We start from the raw sequence: 21,251 nt of genomic DNA on the forward strand, positions 1-21,251 counted from the left end.
CTTGATTAATCCGTGTCTGAGTGCAGATATATTCTGTCCCTCAGAATTCTTTTCTAGTAACTTCCCCACCACCAAGGTTAGACTGACTGGCCTGTAATTTCCTGATCTATCCCTTACTTTTTTTAATAATGAGACCCCTTATTTAATAATGGGACAACATTAGCAGCCCTCCAGTCCCCTGCACCCCATCCGTGGCCAGAGAGGATTTGAAAATTACTGCCAGGGCCCCTGATATCTCTTCCCTTGCCTCCCTCAACAGCCTGGGATACATCTCATCTGGGCATGTGGATTTATCCACTTTTGAGCTGTCACTGGCTCAGCATGTCTCCTGCCCAATGCACACCCTCTGCTCAGTGTTGTCTGTCTGTCAGCCCGCTCCACACGCTATCATAATTTTAAACACCTCTCTCTTAGATCACCCTGCAGCCCTTTTGCAGGAGAGAAGGGACCCTGCCTGTCAGTTGTTTCCTGATATGTACATCCAAGCATTTTTGATGTCATCCATGTAAATCTTCTCTGCACCCTCTCCAGTGCCTCTGTATACTTATTACAATATGGCAACCAGAACTACACACAGTTCTCAAAGTGAGTGCAACCAAGGTTCGATACAAGTTTAACATAACTTCCCTACTTCTCAATTTTCTCCCTCTATAATTAAAGCCTAGTGCTTACCTTGCATTTTTATGGCCTTGCTAAACTGTGTCAACTTTTAGTGATTGGGGTATTTCAACTATCCTACCTAGACTCTCACCTTTCAAGAAATAAGTAACCTCCCTATTCTTCCTACTAAAATGTACTATCTCATGTTTATCTGTGTTGAACTTCATTTGCCAATTATTTACTCATGCTGCAAATTTACTAATGTTCTCTGGTAATTTGTTGCAGTCGTCCTCAGTATTGACTATCACCCCTAATTTGGTGTCATCCGCAAATGTAGAAATTGTGTTTTTGATTCCAAAGACCAAATTGTTACCACTCACTGCTTTCTATCTTGAAGCCAGCTAGCAATCCATTCTGCCACTTGTCCCCTGACTGCAAATTCTGTGACCTTGCTCATTAGGTCTGTTATGGGGCACCTTACTGGAAGCCTTTTGAAAATTCAGATACACCACACCTACTGCATTACCAATGTCTCTTTTTGACGCCTCCTCAATAAACTCAAAGGTTAGTGAAACAAGATTTTCTGTTTTGAAATCCATGCTGACTACTCATTATTATATTTTGTTTCTAAATATCCTTTAATAGGGACTCCATTATTTTTCCTACCACCGATATTAAACTGACTGATCTGTAATTCCCTGGACATGTTCTCTGTTCACCTTCTTAAACATTAGCTATCAACCAGTCCTCTGGTGTTACACCATTTTCTAATGAATTATAAATATGTGGAATAATGCTTCTTCTGTCCCTTCCCTAGCTTCTTTTACAATACATGGATACAATTCATCCGGACTAGGGACTTTATGCTCTTTGAGTTTGTTTAGTTTATTCAATAGATCCCTTTTACTTAAAGTGCACTTATCTCGTTGCTCATCTCATCATTCAATGTTATGTCTGCCTGTTCTATCTCCCAGGTAGATACTGAGGCAAAATAATTATTTAATATTTCTGCCATCTATCGTTGCCTATGGTATTATCCTGTCTATCCCCTAATGGTCCTATTCCTATTCCAGGCATTTTTTTATTGATCGATCTATGAATATTTTACTATTTTGTTTATGTTCCTGGGTAATTTCATTTCATTGTCCTTCTTTGCCTTCCTAATTGTTTTTTTCCCCATATGTCTTTATTCATCCAGGGAGCCTCACTAGTGTTTAGTTTGTTTTTTCCTGTTTGTAGAATATATTCTCCCTGCGCTCTGTTGAACTGTTAAAGTTTTTTTCATAGTTGTTTGCCAATATTGTTGCCCATTTAATTTTCTCAAGTTTCATTCTCAGCCCTTCAATCAGCTTTTCCCTAATCTATTTACCTGGTTTTCATCTTTCTTATGTCCTCTATCATTATCTTAAAGCATATATTATGGTCACTGTTGCCTCGATGTTTTCTGTACTTTTTACTTCCCTTATCTGCTTTGGTTCATTCTCCATTACTGGTTCCAATAGGGAATCTCCCCTTGTTGGACATTTGACATTTTGGGTTAGAAACGACTCCTGTACACATTGTAGGAACTCTATTCCTTTATCTCCTTTACCTGTCTCTTCTGGCCAATTCTTAATGGGGCAGTTGAAATCCCCCATGGTCACTATTCTTTGATTTTTACTCAATTCCCTAATTTGTTTGTATGTATGCACGTATTTCTTCTTCCACCTCCATTCCACCATTAGATGATGTATCTATTAGTGTGATTGATCCTTTATTATCTCTTATCTCTATCCATCTGGGTTTGATTTTGTCTTGCTAATATTTGTGTCTCTTTTTTCTGTTGCCATTCTGCTTCCCTAATAGGTACAACTACTCCACCTCGCTTTTTTTCCACAATATCGTTTCTGATCATGTTGTACCTTGCAATGTTTAATTCCCATTCCTGATTTTTCTGTAGCCATGCCTCAGTGACCCCTGCAATGTCTGGTTCCTCCCAACATATGATTGCTTCCAATTCCTCAGTTTTATTACAGGCATTGCTGTACAGACATTTTAACTTGTTTTATAAAAGGATTTATCATAATGTTTAACCATCTTTTTAGGCATCTGTTCTATAACTCCATTCATTCCCTTACCTCCTCCCTTACTTTATTACTTTCTATGCTCTCCTGCCCAGTTTTGTTTACGTTTAGGCTACTTATGCTTCCTGTAGATCCCAAGGATGTGCACTACACTTGAACAAGATGCCCTGCCATGCCTCTATAAATCTTAAATCTAAACAGGGTTAACAGTCAGTTGCTGTGTTATTAGTATACCCATTATTCTGTGGGAAATCCATTTGTTAATGGCTGGCACTGCACTAACATCTCTTCAATTCTCTATGTTCCCCACACTCGATCTGAGAAAGACAGATTGGAATATTTTCTAAAGGGTGAGAGATTAGGAGCTGTGGAGGAGCAAAAGGATTTAGGTGTCCATCTGCACAAAAGGGCACAAAAAGTAACCAAGAAGGCTATCTTGAGGGACTACAAATTCAGAAGAGAAAACGTGATGCTTCCGTGATATACAGCCTTCATCAGAATCCATCTGGAATACTGCATTTGAGTTTGGGCACTGAACCTCAGGAAAGATATATTCGTCTTAGGAATGGTAGGGTGCAGATTCTATAGAATAATACTAGAGTTAAACTAAGATGACAAGTTGTGTAAACCTGGCTTGTATTTCCCTCAAGGAATTTGATAGGGTAGTTACAGAGAAAGTATTTCCTCTGGTGGAGGAATCGAGAGCAATGGAGCATTATCTTAAAACTAAAGCTACCCATTTAGGAGTGAAATTAGAATGCACTTTTGCGCACCAAGGATAGTGGAAATCAGACTTTGCTCCCAAAAAACATCATTGCTACTGGATCGATTGGGAATTTTCAAGACTGATGGTTTTTTTGTTAGGTAAGGGTATTGAGGGATATGGAACAAAGAGATAAATGGAGTTGGTGTACTCCTGTTTAATTTTTGCAATACTGTGCTCTTGTTTAATTTGTACAATACTTCTAATGGTCAAAGTTTCTGACCACATCTTGCATCACCTGGTCTGCAAATAAAAATAGTGAAGTCGTGGTGGACAGGTGGGCTTCCACAGTGTAAATGCATAAAAAACAAAAGTAACATCAGCAATGTGCACCTGATGGCTCAGTTAATTCATCAGTGAACACTTGAACTATGTATATATTCCAAGGTTTGATTCCTGCACTGCCCTAAGCTAATTGATCTCAGCCAATGCAGCGAGAATGCTGCAGCAATTGGTCTTGGTGTCCTTGCTTATGGAAAATGAGCTAGATTTCATTCTTCTGATTGTTGTCTTGTGACCTTGACAGCAAAATATGAATTATCAATGTCTAGAAAGGACAAGATCAGGGTCAGCAATGGTGCATCTGGGTTTAGATGCCTGTGTAAAAATGACACACAAATAAAAATTGCTGAAAAAACTCAGCAGGTCTGACAGCATCTGTGGAGAGAAAGACTGGGTTATCATTTCGCGTCCGTATGACTTCTTCAGAACTAAAGAGAAGTAAAAATGGAGTGAAATATATACTGTTTTTAAGGGGGGGTGGGACAAGTGGAGCTGGATAGAAGGCCAGTGATAGGCAGAGGCAAAGGAGAGATTGCAAAAGATGTCATAAACAAAAGGTCAAAGGGGCGTTGATGGTGGTAATACTGGCTAAAGGAGGTGCTAATGGTGACATTAAGTAGAAAGCAGGATGAGCAAGTGACAGATGGCCCTAGTGGGGGTGGGGTGGGGAGAGGGGATTGTGTGGGAGAAAAGATCGAAATAGGCTAAAAGGTGGGAATAAAACAATGAATGCAAATACATTTTAAAATAATAATAATAGAAATAGGTGGGAAATATATATATATGTATATTATATGTATATAAAAATTAAAAAATAAATATTGGAAAAAGGGGATCAAAAAGGTGTGAAGATGGAGGAGAGAGCTCACGATCTGAAGTTGTTGAACTCGATGTTAAGTCCGGAAGGCTGTAAAGTGCCTAATCGGAAGATGAGCTGTTGTTCCTCCAGTTTGCGTTGAGTTTCAGTGGAACATTGCAGCAGGCCAAGGACGGACATGTGGGAATGAGAGCAGGGTGGTGTGTTGAAATGGCAAGCGACAGGAAGGGTCTGGGTTATGCTTGTGGACAGACCGAAGGTGTTCTGCAAAGCAGTCACCCAGTCTGCGTTTGGTGTCTCCAATGTAGAGGAGACCGCATTGGGAGCAGCGAATGCAGTAGACTAAATTGAGGGAAGTGCAAGTGAACTGCTGCTTCACTTGAAAGGAGTGTTTGGGCCCTTGGACGGTGAGAAGGGCGGAAAGTAAAGGGGCAGGTGTTGCACCTTCTGCGATTGCATGGGAAGGTGCCGTGGGAGAGGGTTGAGGTGCTGGAGGAGTGGACCAGGGTGCCCTGGAGGGAACGATCCCTGCAGAATGCCAACAGGGGGTGGTGAAGGGAAGATGTGTTTGGTGGTGGCATCATCCTGGAGTTGGCGGAAATGGCGGAGGATGATCCCTTGAATGCAGAGGCCCCAACAATGCCTCCACACCTCAACCCCCTCGCACGGCACCTTCCCATGCAATTGCAGAAAGTGCAATACCTTTACCCCCCCCCCCCCACCTCACTGTTCAAGGGCCCAAACACTCCTTTCAAGTGTGCACTTCCCTCAATTTAGTCTACTGCATTCGCTGCTCCCAATGCGGTCTCCTCCACATTGGAGAGACCGAATGCAGACTGGATGACCGCTTTGCGGAATGCCTTCGGCCTGTCCGCAAGCATGACCTAGACCTTCCTGTTGCTTGCCATTTCAACACACCACCCTGCTCTCATGCCCACATGTCCGTCCTTGGCCTGCTGCAATGTTCCGCTGAAACTCAACGCAAACTGGAGGAACAGCAGCTCATCTTCCGATTAGGCACTTTACAGCCTTCCGGACTTAACGTTGAGTTCAACAACTTCAGACCATGAGCTTCTCCTCCATCTTCACACCTTTTTGATCCCCTTTTCCCAATATTTTTTAATTTCATAAATATATATATTTTTTCCCACCTATTTCTATTATTATTATTTTAAAAGTGTATTTGCATTCATTGTTTTATCCCCACCTTTTAGCCTATTTCGATCTTTTCTCCCACACAATCCCCTCTCCCCACCCCACCCCCACTAGGGCCATCTGTCACTTGCTCATCCTGCTTTCTACTCTTAATGTCACCATTAGCACCTCCTTTAGTCAGTATCACCACCATCAACGCCCCTTCGACCTTTTGTTTATGACATCTTTTGCAATCTCTCCTTTGCCTCCACCTATCACTGGCCCTCTATCCAACTTCACCTGTCCCACCCCCCTTAAACAGTATATATTTCACTCCATTTTTACTTCTCTTTAGTTCTGAAGAAGAGTCATACGAACTCGAAACGTTAGCTCTGTCTTTCTCCCCCACAGATGCTGTCAGACCTGCTGAGTTTTTCCAGCAATTTTTGTTTTTGTTTCAAATTTCCAGCATGCGCAGTATTTTGCTTTTATCTTAGTGTTTAAAAGTGACTACTGGTTGCTTGCCCCATGATTGTGGAAGGTATTGACCACCATAGAGCCGTATTCAAAAGAAGTCGCATTTGATTCATTGGGCCTGCTGCAGGTAAAATCCATGTTTGATTTCTGCATTCTCACATGCTTCTCTCCAGAACCAATGTATATGGGGCAAATATTGTAAATGGAGAATTGAAATGAGTATAGTGGTTTATAACGTGTGTTTATGAGAACTAAATGTGGCTCTGACCTAATATTGTTTCTGTACTTGTTAATTCCTGCAACTTTAATATGGAGTAATTTATACAATTTAGAAATTAAATTGCATAGAATTTTAACTTGAAGATATATTCTCCCCCTACAAATTGTCCACTTAGAAGTTGGTGATTTAATTGTGTTTCACTGCAGGAGAAGCCCTGAAGTTCCCTGTGGCATCTAGATTCAAAACGGCAGAGAAGCTGGCGATGTCAAGGGTGCCAACTCCCCCTCCACCTGGAGAGATGTCTAGTGGACCTGTGGCAGAGAGTTGGTGTTACACACAGGTATTGTACATCCCAGTGCTTCTGTGCTTAATTATTAAATTGTAGCAGGTTGCCTAGTTTCTCTGGAAGAAATGAACAACAGATTTGAACAATGTAATATGGAGTTTACTTTTGGCTTTAAAAATTGGAATTATCTTACTTTATATGCCAGGTGGGCAAGCAGAGAGACAGAATAACATGTAAGCCTAAGACATCGAATTTCCTGCATGTATAAATCGGGGATTCCCAGATGCGCGCACAAGCAGATATACATTGGTCTAGAATTTAAGACTTATTGGGGCGATCACTCATTTTTCTCATCAGAGAGGTTGTTCAGAATTACTAGGGAAACATGGCAATTGCTAAGCAGATGATTCCAATGGCCACGGCTGTGCCAGTGATCGAGAACTTTGTGTGGTTACTGCTGAGGGACAGGCGAAACCAATGTAGAGCTACTCACTGGCCTCCCATTCAGCCTTTTAGGGCAACACCCTTTGTTACTGACCTCAACAAGTTAATGATTTAACATCTCTTAGAAAATAAACCTAATTTGCACCCTTGTATCATTGTCAGGTGAAATTGCTACAGATCATTTTTTGCTTGAATCATTAGGCCTTGAATTCACTAAGTCATGAGAGTTTTTGACATGCATTGAATTCTCTCTTTTGATACCAGGAGTCTGATAACAAAGTTTTGAGCCATTAGTGGACATATTGAAACCAGACACCATGACTGAAGTGATTTCAATATTGGGAGTAATCCTAGGATCTCTGGTCAGGGTAAAAAAAACAGTTAGAACCTTTGTCCCTCAGCCACAAACAAGGCCCAAGAGGTGTGGAGTAGCCAAGATGGATGTAAAAGGAAGAAACTGTGGTGGTGAAGCATAGACAAACCCGAGAGCTGAGACAAAGGCCAGAAACTTGCCTATGTCAGGCGGGAGCGGGCGTGGAGCCGATCGGCTGCATGCCACCACTTTACATCAATTGGCCCACCCAGTGTGACACACGGCCAGTAGCGCTCAGCGCTACTTGTGCAGGCGGGGGGAGGGGGGGAGAGTCAGGGCCTGCACTCTTTCACGCATGCGTGCAAAAGAGCATAGCGATCTCGCTGAGGCACAGATTAACAACCCTCTGAGAGGAGAAAAAAATTCTCATCTCCACCTTAAATGAAGACCTCTTACTTTTAAACTGTGTTCCCTCGTTCTAGTCTCTCCCGTAAGGGGAAACATCCTCTCAGCATCCACCCCATCAAGTTCTCTCAAGATTTTACCTGTTTCAATAAGACTACCTCATTCTCCAAAGGAGTTTAACCTGTTAAGAGTTTTTTTAAGATGTAACTAGTACAGTGGATGAGAGGGAACCAAAAGATGTAGTGTATTTGGATTTTCAAAAATCATTTCTTAAGGCACCACTCCAGAGATTATTACATACAGCTAGAACTCATGGATTTGGGGTAATATATTAACATGAATTGAGAATTGGTTAATGGACAGAAAGCAGAGTAGGAATTTTGAGTTGGCAGGCTATAAGCAGGATACTGCAAGGACCAGTACTTAGGCCTCAACTATTTAAAATCCATATTAGATGAGGAGAGTGAGTGTAAAGTGACCAAGTTTGCCGATGATACTAAGTTTGTTGGAGATGTAAGTGGTGAGGAGGACAGAAGGAGGGCTGCTGATCAGATATAAACCTGTTGGGTGGTGGGCAAAAACTGGCAGAAGGAATACAGTGTGAAGTTATTCACTATGGTAGGGAAGGTATTTTTTTAAAAAGCAGGATACATTTCAATGACACTGGGGAACATTTCCATTCAGAGGGACCAGGGTGTCTTTGTGAATGAACCTCAAAGGTAACATGCAGGTACAGCAAGCAATTAGGAAGACAAATTACAAAGGGGTTAGAGTAAAGGAGTAAAGAAGTCTTACTACAATTATACAGAGCATTGGTGAGGCCACATCTGGAGCAGTGGGCACAGTTTTGGTCTCCTTACCTAAGGAAGGGCATACTTGCTCGAGAGGGAGGCAAGGAAGGTTCACTAGACTGGCTCTTGGGATGAGGGGATTATCCTATGAGGAGAGATTGAATTGACTAGGCCTACAATCGCTAGAAAAATTAGATGATCTAACTGAAAAGTATAAAACGAAGGGGCTTAACAAGGTAGATTCTGAGAAAATCTTTCCTAGGGCTGAGAATCTAGAACATGAGATCACAGTCTCAGAATAAGGGGTTTACCATTAGAACTGAGATGAGAAATTTCTTCATTCAAAGCATTGTGAATCTTTGGAATGCTCTACCCCCTAGGACTATGGATGCTCAGTTATTGAGTATCTTCAAGGCAGAGATCAATAGTTTTTTGGTACTAAGGAATTAAGAGATGTGGGGACAATGTTGAAAGGTGGAGTTGAGGTAGAAGATCACCCATAATTCTATTGAATGGCAGAACAGGCTTCAAAAGGCCAAATAGCCTACTCCTCCTATTTCTTATATTTTTATGCAGTTTGTTCGGCTCAACCGCTCATTGTATATTAGTCGTGTCCTCCTTCTGGTGACATTGAGCAGTCCAGAATGAAAATACACTTGCTAGTTCAGCAAGTTTTATGAAGTGTGCTACAAATATTATACCTCTGTGTTATACCTTATCATTAAGGTGTTTACCATTACCTTGTCAACCAGTGATTTATTGTTTAAGTAAATGTTGTGTTGCAGCAATGAGAGAATTACTGTAACATTTAGGATACTGTAAACTTAGAACTGCACTGCATATTCCAGACTACTTGTGACCAATATCATGGGATACCTGCTTCTGTTCTGTAATTAATTTTTCTGTGTTCACAACTTGCAGTGTTAAATTCATTAGTCTTGTGCATGTTGTACAAAAACAGATCAATGTTTTGGTTAACATTTTTGTAGGATTTTCTTTTGCATTCATCCAAGAAACCTGCTGTGCTCGGTTTTCATTCAGTCTCTTGTGTTACTTTATATTGTTTACCTCCAAGGTATGAGAATTTTTTGACAAATAGATGTTTACGCTTTCTAAAAGTCATCATCTAAATCTCTCTAAAGATAAATTGCGTTTGTAGTAATTGTAACCTGCAGTGACACTTGTGGGCTAGTTATGCAGGTTGAATTTTATTCAAAAATATGTTTTTTCTGGTGGTAACAGGCACATAGATCCCAAACTGGCAATTTTTTTCATAGGCTGTCCTGATTCCAACCCTTCTTTAGCAAGTTGTCATGTTTTCTGACCAACCAGTTGTCCTAATCATTTTATTATTGCTAAAATCCATTTATTTCCCTTTTTATTTTTCTTAAACTTTAAAGTTCAAGTGACCCTCTCAAGGTGATTGAGTTCAAGTGACCCTCTCAAGGTGATTGAATTGCAGATAACCTGAGAAGTTTCAACCTCCATATTTCATTGTGGCATTTTGGGAGGAGTGTTAGTTTTCCTTCACGCTGTGTGAATTAGCATTTATTTGAAGCAAACTACCAATTAATATTTTGCAAGCATTTGTTCCCAGGTTTTGCTGAGTTTCTTGTAGGCTTATGATGTCCTGCAAGCTTTTTGTCAGTGCTGGGAAATTCTAGATGGGGCTCTGCTTGACACCACAGGATGCTCTCTACATTTATTAGAGAAAGCTTTTTTGTGAAAATTAAATAGTAATCAGGGACAGTGGAATTGTGCCCTTTTTTCACTTTTGTTTGAGATATCACTGTTCACTTTCTGGGCAATCTCCTTTTAACGATCCAGTTTCGATCTATATGTTCTTGATTGAGTCCTTTTATTTCTTCTTCTTTTCATCCAATTCCTTTTCTGGTTAATATTTAGGTAAAAGTGGTAAAGTTCTCCTACATGTGGACCATCAATAACTTTAGCTTTTGTCGAGAAGAAATGGGTGAAGTGTTAAAAAGTTCAACTTTCTCATCTGGGCCAAATGATAAAATGAAGTGGTAAGTTTTAGTTCAACAAAATGGTCATAGCATAACACCTCTGTTATTTTGCCAATCTTAAGCAAAAAGGTTATTAGGAATGAGTATGGGAAATGATTTAATGGAGCCGACTGTGTTTACATCTAACAGTGTAAATTTGTGAGCCTGTAATTACTTAAGGATCCCCATTAATAATGGTTTTGAAAGCTCAATTAATTTACAATGGTAGGCAACAAAAAAAGAGATTTGTTTTAAAAAAAATCAAACTATTCTTTTCCTTAGAATTCTGTCCCTCCTGTTGATATGTATGAGTACACATTGTATATAATTGTATATATTCCAACTTAATGCACAGTTTGGAGACAAAGGCCAGAATTTTTTGCCTGACCCAAACGAGTGTAAAATGATGCACAATGATGTTGGACTTCATTGCGCACTTGCGCAACATTTCGGTCGGCAGACGTGCACAGGAGTCGGCAGCGTGCCTGCCGACAATTAACAGGCCTATTAAGGCCATTAAAGTACCAATTGGATTAAATTTTTTGCAGCCCGTCCAACCTTACGGCTGGCGAGCAGGCAAAAAGTCCAAGCAGCCTTTGGATTTTTTAGCAAACCTCATCCACGGACAGGATGAGGTTTCCAACAGCAATTAAAAATTAAATAAAAGTATTAGCATTCATCAATAATATGTCCCTGCTCATGTGACAGAGTCACATGAGGGGATATGTTTTTTAACATTTTAAAATGCTTTATTTTTAATTTTTTAAATCTTCATCTCCCTGAGGTACTCTGTGCCTCAGGGAGCTTTTCCTGTGCATGCGCGAATTTGCATGCTCACACATAGGCAGTGCATGTTTCATGCTGCGCGGGGCTTAATTGGCTCACCAGTGTGAAATCATGGTCGCAGCCCGATCGTGGGCGGCGGTTAGCTTCCTGCCACCCCAGCCAAGCTCGCCCAATGAGGGCAAAATTCTGCCCGAACTGTGGGGTTGGAATCATTTTATTGTGGAGTCACTGTGATGTATTACATCTCAATCTTCGGACCTGCTCCTGGGCTGGTCCCACTCTCATGTCTATTTGGACTCAACAGTACTATGCACCCAAGCTGCAATTCTCCCTACCCAGCCTCCCGGTCTTTCTCTATGTATTGGTTTGTCAATACATGGAATGGTTAGCATGGAACAAAATCAAATGACTTTTTGTGATTCCTGGGTGAGTAATGTGCATTGTATATTTGGGTCATAGGTTTTGCGTCAGATCTTTTGCCCAGAAGCCTGTATGGGGAAGGTTACCTTGTAGGTGTATATATAACAGCCAAATCAGCCAGTTGTTTAAAGGTGCAAGGTTCAAACCCATTTAAATGACAGGAAAGGATCTTTGTGATGCTACATTAAATGTGATGTTTTAGTGAAGCAATTTTTAAAAAATAGTAAAAGTGAATCTAAGTTGTTTGTGATAAATTAATGTTCAAATAGCTTTTCGAAAAGCTTAATAACTTAAAAAGAATTTTTAGCATACATTTGTTCATCAGCAAATATCCAAACTCCACATAGTCAGGAATTCATCATTTTATGGATTAAAAATAATACCTGTGATTTCAGTGATTTATTTTTTGTTGCCCACTGTAGCCTTTTCTGTCTATCAAATTGGGATAAAATTGTTTTTCCCTGCTTGTTAGCTAGTAATTTGTTTGATCAAGTATATGTTGTCGAGTCTCTAATCTTGCAGTAATAATTTCTGCATGTAACATCATTTAGGTTCTGATATTAAGTTTTTGATGAAAATTTGATCCAGTAAGCATTTGTTGATGCCTGGGTGAGGGAAATAATGGAGGATTTTTTGCCCCCCCCCCCACAACCCACTTCCCTCTATCTTTGGCAAAATTGCTTCAATACCTAGAGTATATTTTCTTGGGATAGTCAGTTTGAACAAATTTTGGACCAATTCGTTGAAAAGTTAGCAATTGCCCGGACTACAGCAAAAATTCGATATAAGTCAACAGTTAAAAAAACTAGCCAGAAAATACAACTGGAATGTTGGCATGCTGCAGTCATCCTCAAAAATATGTACTTTCATGCAGGAATTGGAAAGTTTCACAGTAAATGCATGAGACTCCCTATAGGAGCAAACATTTTGTTTTGTAACATTTCTATATATGTATAAATATAGTTGTATATATCATTGTTATTGTTTTTGTGCTGGTAACTTTCCTGTCATCACTGATCTGGCGGATGATAGTAGCAATATTGATAATGTACTGTATGTTGTAATCTTTGCGCAGTGCCAAGAATTTGGATGCAGTCATGATAGTCCAAAGCTGAATTTAAAGGGCATTCTCTGTTCAGCTATTCTTTGATCCAAACATTCAATTTTGGGAGAGATTTTATACAAAATGAATGTGATTTTTTAATCAAGCAATTATATTTTAAAAATCCAAGATTCTTGGCTTTTGCACCTTAGGCTATTGAGTGCATTTAATGCTTCAGACTCCATCATTATCACTAGTGATATTGACAGCTACTTTTCTGACAAATATAGAATTTTCATTCTGTTTTATGTACACTACAGCCTCCCAAAAAGTACAGTTCTTTATTTGATTGTCTTTAAACCATGTCAACTTCATCTATTAAATTTGTCAGATATCAGTTTAGTCATTTTAACTTTTGGAAGTGATGGTTTTTGGATTTGACTTCATGTTAGGGAGGGCATTCTAGCATTTAAAATAAGTGCCAGAGGCATCCAACCAATAATTCTTGCTGAGAAAATGAATTTCTTTCTAAATTATGGTTTAAGATTGGAATTATTATAGGGCAGGAAACAATGGTGCTTTATGTTCAATGTAATCAAGGTCGAAATGGAACAGCATCCTCAAAGAAAATGTTTGAACTTTACCTTCTGAATTGACAACTTTATGGTACCTTACATGTTCTCCAGTAAGTAGTTTACCATACCATTATTGGGGTTATCTGTGAGACCTGGGTTGCGCCAACTCAGTGATGCAGAGACAATAGGTCACAGGGTTCAGTTTCCAAAAAATATCTGTCATCTTACAGAAACTGGTCACAAAAGAAAACTTGTTGGGCAAAGCCCAAACCTTTCCCTCTTCCCCTACGTATTTTTAAAATGATGAGAATATGGGCTACAACGGTAAGAGCTAATTTATTTCCCATCTTTAATTGCTCTGTGAAGGTGGTGTTGGCGATCTCGAAGTGCTGCAGTCCTGTGCTGATGCTTTCACAATGGGAGTAGGTAGTAAATTCCAAAATATATAGTGACATGGCAAACCATGCCCAGATCAGGGTGGTGTGTGAATTGGAGATGATGCTTCCATTACATTGCCCCATTTGTCCTCCTCATTGGTAGAGGTTGTTATGGCTGGTCTAATTCAGTTTCTGGTCAATGGTGACCAGAATCCCACACCTTCTCCGTCCCCCTCCCAGATCTTGAAAGTGAAGGATATGATAATGGTCATGCCATCGAAGGTCAAAACATTGGTGACTTGGATGTTATTTGTTAAGTTATGCAATTTGTATTTATATAGCACCTTTTTAAATTTGTAAAACATTCCAAGGTTCTTCACAAGAACATTATCAAAACAAAATTTGACACGGAACCTCCTAAGGAGATATTAAGGCAGGTGACAAAAAACTTGGTCAGAGATGGGTTTATGCAGTGTCTTTAAGGAGGAAATGGTTAGCGAGTCAGAGAGGTTTAGGGAAGGGATTTCAGACCTTTTAGGACCTTGACAGCTGAAGGTATGATTAAAATCCAAAATGTGCAAGAGGCCAGAATTGGAGGACTGCATATATCTTGGAGGGTTGCAAGGCTGGAAGGGATTACAGAGATGGGGAGGAGTGAAGCTATGGAGAAATTTGAAACCTAAGGTGAGGGTGTTAAAACTGAGTTGTTGCTTAACCAGTGGTTTGATTGTCAGTTGCCATTTGTCAGCCCAGGCCTAGATGTTATCCATACCCTGCTATCATCTGGCAAGGTTTGCATTAGTATTAGAGGAGTTGTGAATGGAGATAAATACAGTGAACAACCCCAATCCCTGATCTTTATAATGGATGAAGTAGCTGAAGATGGTTAGGCAAAAGACACTTCTGATTAATTCCTCCAGTGATGTTCTGGGACTATGATGACTGGCCTCCCTTGTGTGTTTACCTTTATGTCATGTATGCCTCAAGTCACTGAAGCGATTTTCCTTAAACTTCCTTTGACCTTGGCTTTGCTAGGGATCCTTGGTGCCACTTTTAAGTTGAATACCTTGCTGTCGAAGGGTAGCTATTCTCAACTCTCCTCCTGGCATTCAGCTCTTGTGTCCTTTTCTTTATCAAGGTGGAATGAGTTCTGGAGGGAAATGATTCTGGTGAAAGGAGGACTGAGCATATGAGCACTGGTTATTGGTGAATTGGAATCACATGGATGATTGGAAAGAAGCTGATAAAGGCGCTGATTGTTAGGTTAGAGTTATTCTGCTCATGTGGATTGAACATACCTGGCAATTTTTCGTATTGTTCGGTAGATACAATGGTTATTGTTGTACTGGGACAGCTTGACAAGGGGAGAGGCTGGCTCTGTTGTCCAGATCTTCAACACTACTACCAGAGTTTTGTCAGGTCTCATAACTTGGCTGTCTGCAGTACACTCAACCACGTCTTAATGTCACGTCAAGCAATCCAAAGAGGCTGGACTGTGTAGTGGTGTCTTCTACTAATATTACTGGGGATAGAAATTAGTCTGCCATTTGAGGAGGAACTAGGTGGTGAGTAGATTTCCTTCACTTTAAGCTATGAGACCTCATTTGTTCCAGAGTCGATGTCAAGGATCACTCTATTAGCCTAGTATCATAACCACTAGGCTACAGTACTCTTTTAATATCAGCTTGGACCATGGAAAATGAGTATGAAACCCACCTGACACACAAACTGATTCAGGCTTTGAGTGATATGACTCACCTAATTTTTCTTCAAAGTCTCTGTTATATAGAGGCTTCAAAAGTGTAGATCCAAAAAAAGACACATTTCACTGTGCATTTGCTGAAAACCATGTCGATCTGGCTCTGGAAACAAATAACCTGATAGCTTAGCTCCTCACAGTTGCACTAGTATGGCTGACACACATCCCTCACTGTATTCTAGGGTACCTCAGTGCTGCCTTTCTGATCAGCAAATACTTGGTGCAGCCCAGATCAAAGCCTTGTTTATGGCATTGTGGAAAAAATAATCAGTCAATTAAGATAGTTTTGTGCAAGACACAAGAAATAGGAGCAGGAGGAGACCATGTGGTCTGTCGAATCTGCTCTGCCATTTCAATGCAATCATGGCTGATCTTGGGCTTCAACTTTATTTTCCCACCTGCTCCCCTTATCCCTTGATTCCCTGAGAGATCCAAAATCTCTGTAACCCAGCTTTAAATGTACTCAACGATGGAGCATCCACAACCCTCTGGGGTGGAGAATTCCAAAGAATCACAACCCTTTGAGTGAAGCAATTTCTCCTCATCTCAATCCTAAACCATCAGCCCTTTATCCTGAGACTGTGACCCTGTGCTTTAGGTTCCCTGGCCAATGGAAACGATCTCTCAGCCCCTTCAGAATTTTGTAGATTTCGATGAGATCACCTCTCGTTCTTCTGAACTCCAGAGAATATAAGCCCAATTGACTCAGTTTCTCCTCAAATGACAACCTGGGGACCAATTTAGTGAACCTTCGCTGCACCATCTTAATGCAAGTATATTCTTTCTTAAATGTGGAGACCAAAACTGCACTCTATTCCTGATGTGATCTCAACAAAATCCTGTACAATTGTAGCAAAACGCCTTTATTCTTGTACCCGAGTCCCCTTGCAATAAATGCCAACATGCCAATTGCCTCCCTAATTGCTTACTGTAACTGCATGCTAACTTTTTGCATTTCCTGCACACCCAAGTCTCTTTAAACAGCAAGTAAGTACAACTTGTAAGTACAAGTGTCACACCTTTTTAAAAAAAAAATTCTTACTTTTCTATTTTTTATTTTTTAGAAACTTTTCTATTCTTACAACCAAAGTGAATAACTCCATTCTCCCTACATTATACTCTATCTGCCATCTTGTTGCCAACTCACTTAACCTGTCTATATCTCTTTGCAGCCTCTCTGTGTCCTCCCACAGCTTGCCTTCCCACCTAACTTGGTTTCATAAGCAAACTTTGATACATTGCCCTTAGTCTCTTCATCTAAGTCATTAATATAGATTGTAAATTACTGAGGCCCCAGCACTGAACCTTACGGCACCCCACTATTCTCTGCCTGCCAACTTGAAAAAGTCCAATTTATGTCCACTTTCTTTCTATCCATTAACCAATCCTCTATCCATGCTAAAATATTACCACCAACTCCGTGAGCCCTTATCTTGCCTATTAACTGTTTGTTTGTGTGGCACCTTATTGAATGCCTTTTGGAAATTCAGGTATACTACACCGACTGGCTCCCCTTTATCTACCCTACTCGTTACATCCTCGAAAAACTCTAATAAATTTGTTAAACAATATTTCCCTTCAGTAAAATCATGTTGACTCGTTCTAATCATACTATACTTTTTTTAAGAGCATTGTTAAGACTTCCTTAATAGTAGATTCAGGAATTTTTCCAGCAACTAATGTTAGGCTAATTGGCCTGTAGCTCACACTGTTTCTTCTCTTCCCTCCTTTCTTGGAAAGCAATGTAACATTTGCCAACTTGCAATTTAATGGATTGTTCCTGAATCTAAAGAATTTTGTAAAATTGTACATCCACTATTTCTGCAGTTGTTTGTTTTAGAACCCTAGGGTGTATGCCATCAGGTCCTGAGGATTTGTCGGATTTTAGTCCCTTAGGTTTCTCCAATACTTTTTCTCTGCTGATATTAATTTCCTTAATTTCCTCACTCCTTTTAGCCCCTTCGTTACTGCCTATTTCTGGATGGAACTTGTGTTTTCTCCTGTGAAGACAGACGCACAATATTTGCTCAATGCTTCTGCCATTTCCTCATTTAACCAGCATAATTTCTCCTGTCTCTGCTTCTAAGTGACCAATGTTTACTTTAGCTACTTTCTTCCCTTTTATATGCTTATAATAGCTCTTATAATCTGTTTTTATATTTCTGCCTAGTTTATTCTCAAATTCCATTTTGTCCCTTTTTATCAACTTTTTGGTGGCCCACTGCTGGTTTCTAAAACAGTCCCAATCCTCAGACTTGCTCTTGTTTCTTTGGCAGCATTGTAAGCCTCTTTTATAGTAATGCTATCCTTAACTTTGAGTGCTGATATCTTAAAGGGACAGTTTGTTGTTTTCTCCTTCGATGATAATTTCTCGATGTATATCATGTAGATGTTGAAGCTTATTCGGAAAACCTACAAATTGCCATATAGAGTATGTAATATAATGTTAATGGGTATTAGTAAGTCTGTTCTTAACAAATAAAATGCAGTATTTTTGAGGTGGAAGAAAGCTCCTTTTTAACTGATGCATTTTTTAAATATATATATGTTACAGGTGCCTCAGAGTAAACCCAAAGGGTTTAGATGAAGAAAGCAAAGACTACCTTTCCTTATACTTGCTTTTAGTTAGTTGTCCCAAAAGTGAAGTTCGAGCGAAGTTTAAATTCTCGTTATTGAATGCAAAAAGGGAAGAAACAAAAGCTATGGGTAAGCTCTACGTATATATTGAACATTCTTTACATGATAAAATATTTCTGTTGACCGTACTTGCCCAATAAAGTTTGAAAGTATGTTTCCCTGCATTATTTATGTTTAGTAATTTATTGACATTATTTTAGTTGGTGTGACAGTGCTGCTGGGAATTTTATGTGAATGTTTCAGCGTAAATCATCGGGGCATTGACAGTTATCCTGTTAGGTAGTGTCATCCTTGCTTCAGTGGTATCACACTTTGCTCCGAGACAGAAGATCATGAGTTTAAGTCCCACTACGGAGACTTGAGCAGTTGATATTCCAGTACTAAAGGAGCAGTGTCATTCTTCAGTACGACATTGAACTATAGTTCCATCTGCCCTCTACAGTGGATGTGAAAGATCCTATGGCACTATTCTGAAGAAAAGGGAGTCCTGATCAATCCTTAATCAACATCTCAACAGTCCAAATTATTATTTATCTCATTATTGTGTGTGGGACCTTGTTGCCTGCTATCTTTTCCTACTTTATTATGGTGCTTATGCATCAAGAGTAATTCATTGACTGGAAAGCACTTTGAGACATTGAGGTCATGAAGTTTATAGAAACATAAAAAATAGAAGCAGGAGTAGGTCCCTTGAGCCTGTTCCGCCATTCAATATAATCATGGCAATATGATTGATCTCAACGCCATACTTTCGCTCTTTCCCTTTGCCCTTTGACACCCTTAGAGTCTAGAAATCTATTTCCTTCTTAAATATATTCAGTGACTTGGCCTCTACAGCCTTCTGTGGTAGAGAATTCCACAGGTTCACCACCCTCTGAGTGAAGAAGTTTCTCCTCATCTCAGTCCTAATTGGCCTACCCTGTTTCCTGAGACTCTGACCCCTTGTTCTAGACTCCCTCCAGCCAGAGGAAACATCATCCTGCATCCAGAATTGCATATGTTTCAATGAGATCCCCTCTCCAGTGGATGCAGGCCTAGTTGACCTAATCTTTCCTCACACAACAATCCTGCCATCCCAGGAATCAGTCTGGTGAACCTTCGCTGCACTCCCTCTATGACAAGTATACCCTTTCTTGGGTAAGGAGACCAAAACTGCACACAATACTCCAGGTGTGATTTCACCAAGGCCCTGTACAGGTACAGTAAGACATACTTGCTCCTGTACTCAAGTCATCTCACAATGAAGGCCAACATACCATTTACCTAAAAGAGTTCTGTTGAAGGGTCACGAGGACTCGAAACATCAACTTTGCTCTTCTCCGCCGATGCTGCCAGACCTGCTGAGTTTTTCCAGGTATTTCTGTTTTTGTTTTAGATTTCCAGCATCCGCAGTTTTTTGTTTTTACCATTTACCTTCTTAACTGCATGTTTGCTTTCAGTGGTTTGTGTAGAAGGACATCCATGTCCCTTTGTACATCAACACTTCCCAATCTATTATCATTTAAATAATATTCTGCCAGTCTGTTTTTCCTACCAAAGTGGATAACTTCATACTTATCTACGTTATACTGTATCTGCCATATATTTGCCCACTCACTCAACTTTGTCTAAATTTCCTTGAAGCCTCTTAACATCCTCCTCACCACTCACATTCCCACCAAGTTTCGTGTCATCAGCAAACTTGGAAATATTACATTTTATTCCCTCAGCTATATCATTGATATATATTGTGAATAGCTGGGGCCCAACCACTGATGCCTGCGGTACTCCACTAGTTACCGCCGTCCACTCTGAAAAAGACCTATTTATTCCTACTCTGTTTCCTGTCTGCTAACCAATTTTCAATCCATGCCATTATATTACCCCCAATCCCATGTGCTTGAATTTTGCCCACTAGCTTCTTCAGTGGGATTTTATCAGAAGCTTTCTGAAAATCCAAATACACCACATTGACTAGGTCTCCCTTATCTATTCTGCTAGTTACATCCTCAAAAAACTCCAGTAGATTTGACAGAACAAGATTTTCCTTTCGTAGATCAATGTTAACTTTGTCTAATCCCATATATATTTTCTAAGTGTCCTGTTATCACATCCTTTATAATAGACTCTAACATTTTCCCCACTACTGATGTTAGGCTAACCAGTCTGTAATTTCCTGTTTTCTCCCTCCCTCTTTTTTAAAAAATAGTGGGGTTACATTTGCCATCCTCCAATCTGCTGGGACTGTTCCTGAGTTTTGGAAGATGACAACCAATGCATCAACTATTTCCATGGCCATCTCCTTTAGTACCCTGGGATGTAGATTATCAGGCCCTGTGGTATTCATTGGCTTTCTGTCCCATTAATTTCTCCAGCACTTTTTTTTTGGAATACTAATTTCCTTCAATTCCTCCTCCTCACTAATTCCCTACCATTTCAGGGAAGTTATTTGTGTCTTCCTCCATAGTTGCTTAATTGCTCTGCCATTTCTTTGTTCTCCATTATAAATTCTCCCGTTTTGGACTATAATTTTTTTTTCTTTTTACATACTTATAGAAGCTTTTATAGTCTGCTTTTATGTTCCATGCAAGTTTACTCTCATACTCTATTTTTCCCTACTTTTAATCAATCTCTTGGTCCACCTTTGCTGAATTCTAAACTGCTCCCAATCCTCAGGGTGTTACTTTTTCTAGCAGCTTTTTATGACTCCTCTTTGGATCTGATACTATCCTTAATTTCTTCTATTAGCCATGGTTGGGCTGCTTTTGCTGTTGTCTTTTTGTACCAGAAAGGAATGTGTAACTGTTGTAATGCATGCATTCATTCCTTAAATACTAGCAATTACCTATTCACTGTCATGCCTTTTAATGAAGTTCTCTAACCTATCTTATATATAAATGCAAATTAATTCATTTTTTTTTCTTTAGTGAGATTTTCAACTAACCTCTCAATAGACACTGAAATGTTTTCAACAATGCACAAACTGTTTGTAATAATGTTGCAATAGATTGTGTGTCATCTATTCCTTATTTGACCTGTCTTCTGGGCTCCATGCAATTTCCTGAAAGCTTAAGG

At 39.8% G+C, this 21,251-nt stretch overlaps 1 protein-coding gene across 9 annotated transcripts in view; it reads left to right on the forward strand.

Moving 5' to 3' along the window:
• The window catches only part of spopla (speckle type BTB/POZ protein like a), a 237,044-nt gene that overhangs the window by 170,183 nt on the left and 45,610 nt on the right, over positions 1-21,251 (forward strand). For all 9 annotated transcript variants that reach the window (XM_078552488.1, XM_078552485.1, XM_078552482.1 and 6 more), the window contains 3 exons: positions 6,563-6,696; positions 10,501-10,622; positions 18,115-18,266. In XM_078552488.1, coding sequence (XP_078408614.1) covers positions 6,619-6,696; positions 10,501-10,622; positions 18,115-18,266 — 352 coding nt within the window. In that variant the 5' untranslated portion in view covers positions 6,563-6,618. The remainder of the gene's footprint in view (positions 1-6,562; positions 6,697-10,500; positions 10,623-18,114; positions 18,267-21,251) is intronic.

The sequence above is a fragment of the Cetorhinus maximus genome, chromosome 11 (assembly GCF_964194155.1).
Source record: "Cetorhinus maximus chromosome 11, sCetMax3.hap1.1, whole genome shotgun sequence".
Lineage (NCBI taxonomy): Eukaryota > Metazoa > Chordata > Chondrichthyes > Lamniformes > Cetorhinidae > Cetorhinus > Cetorhinus maximus.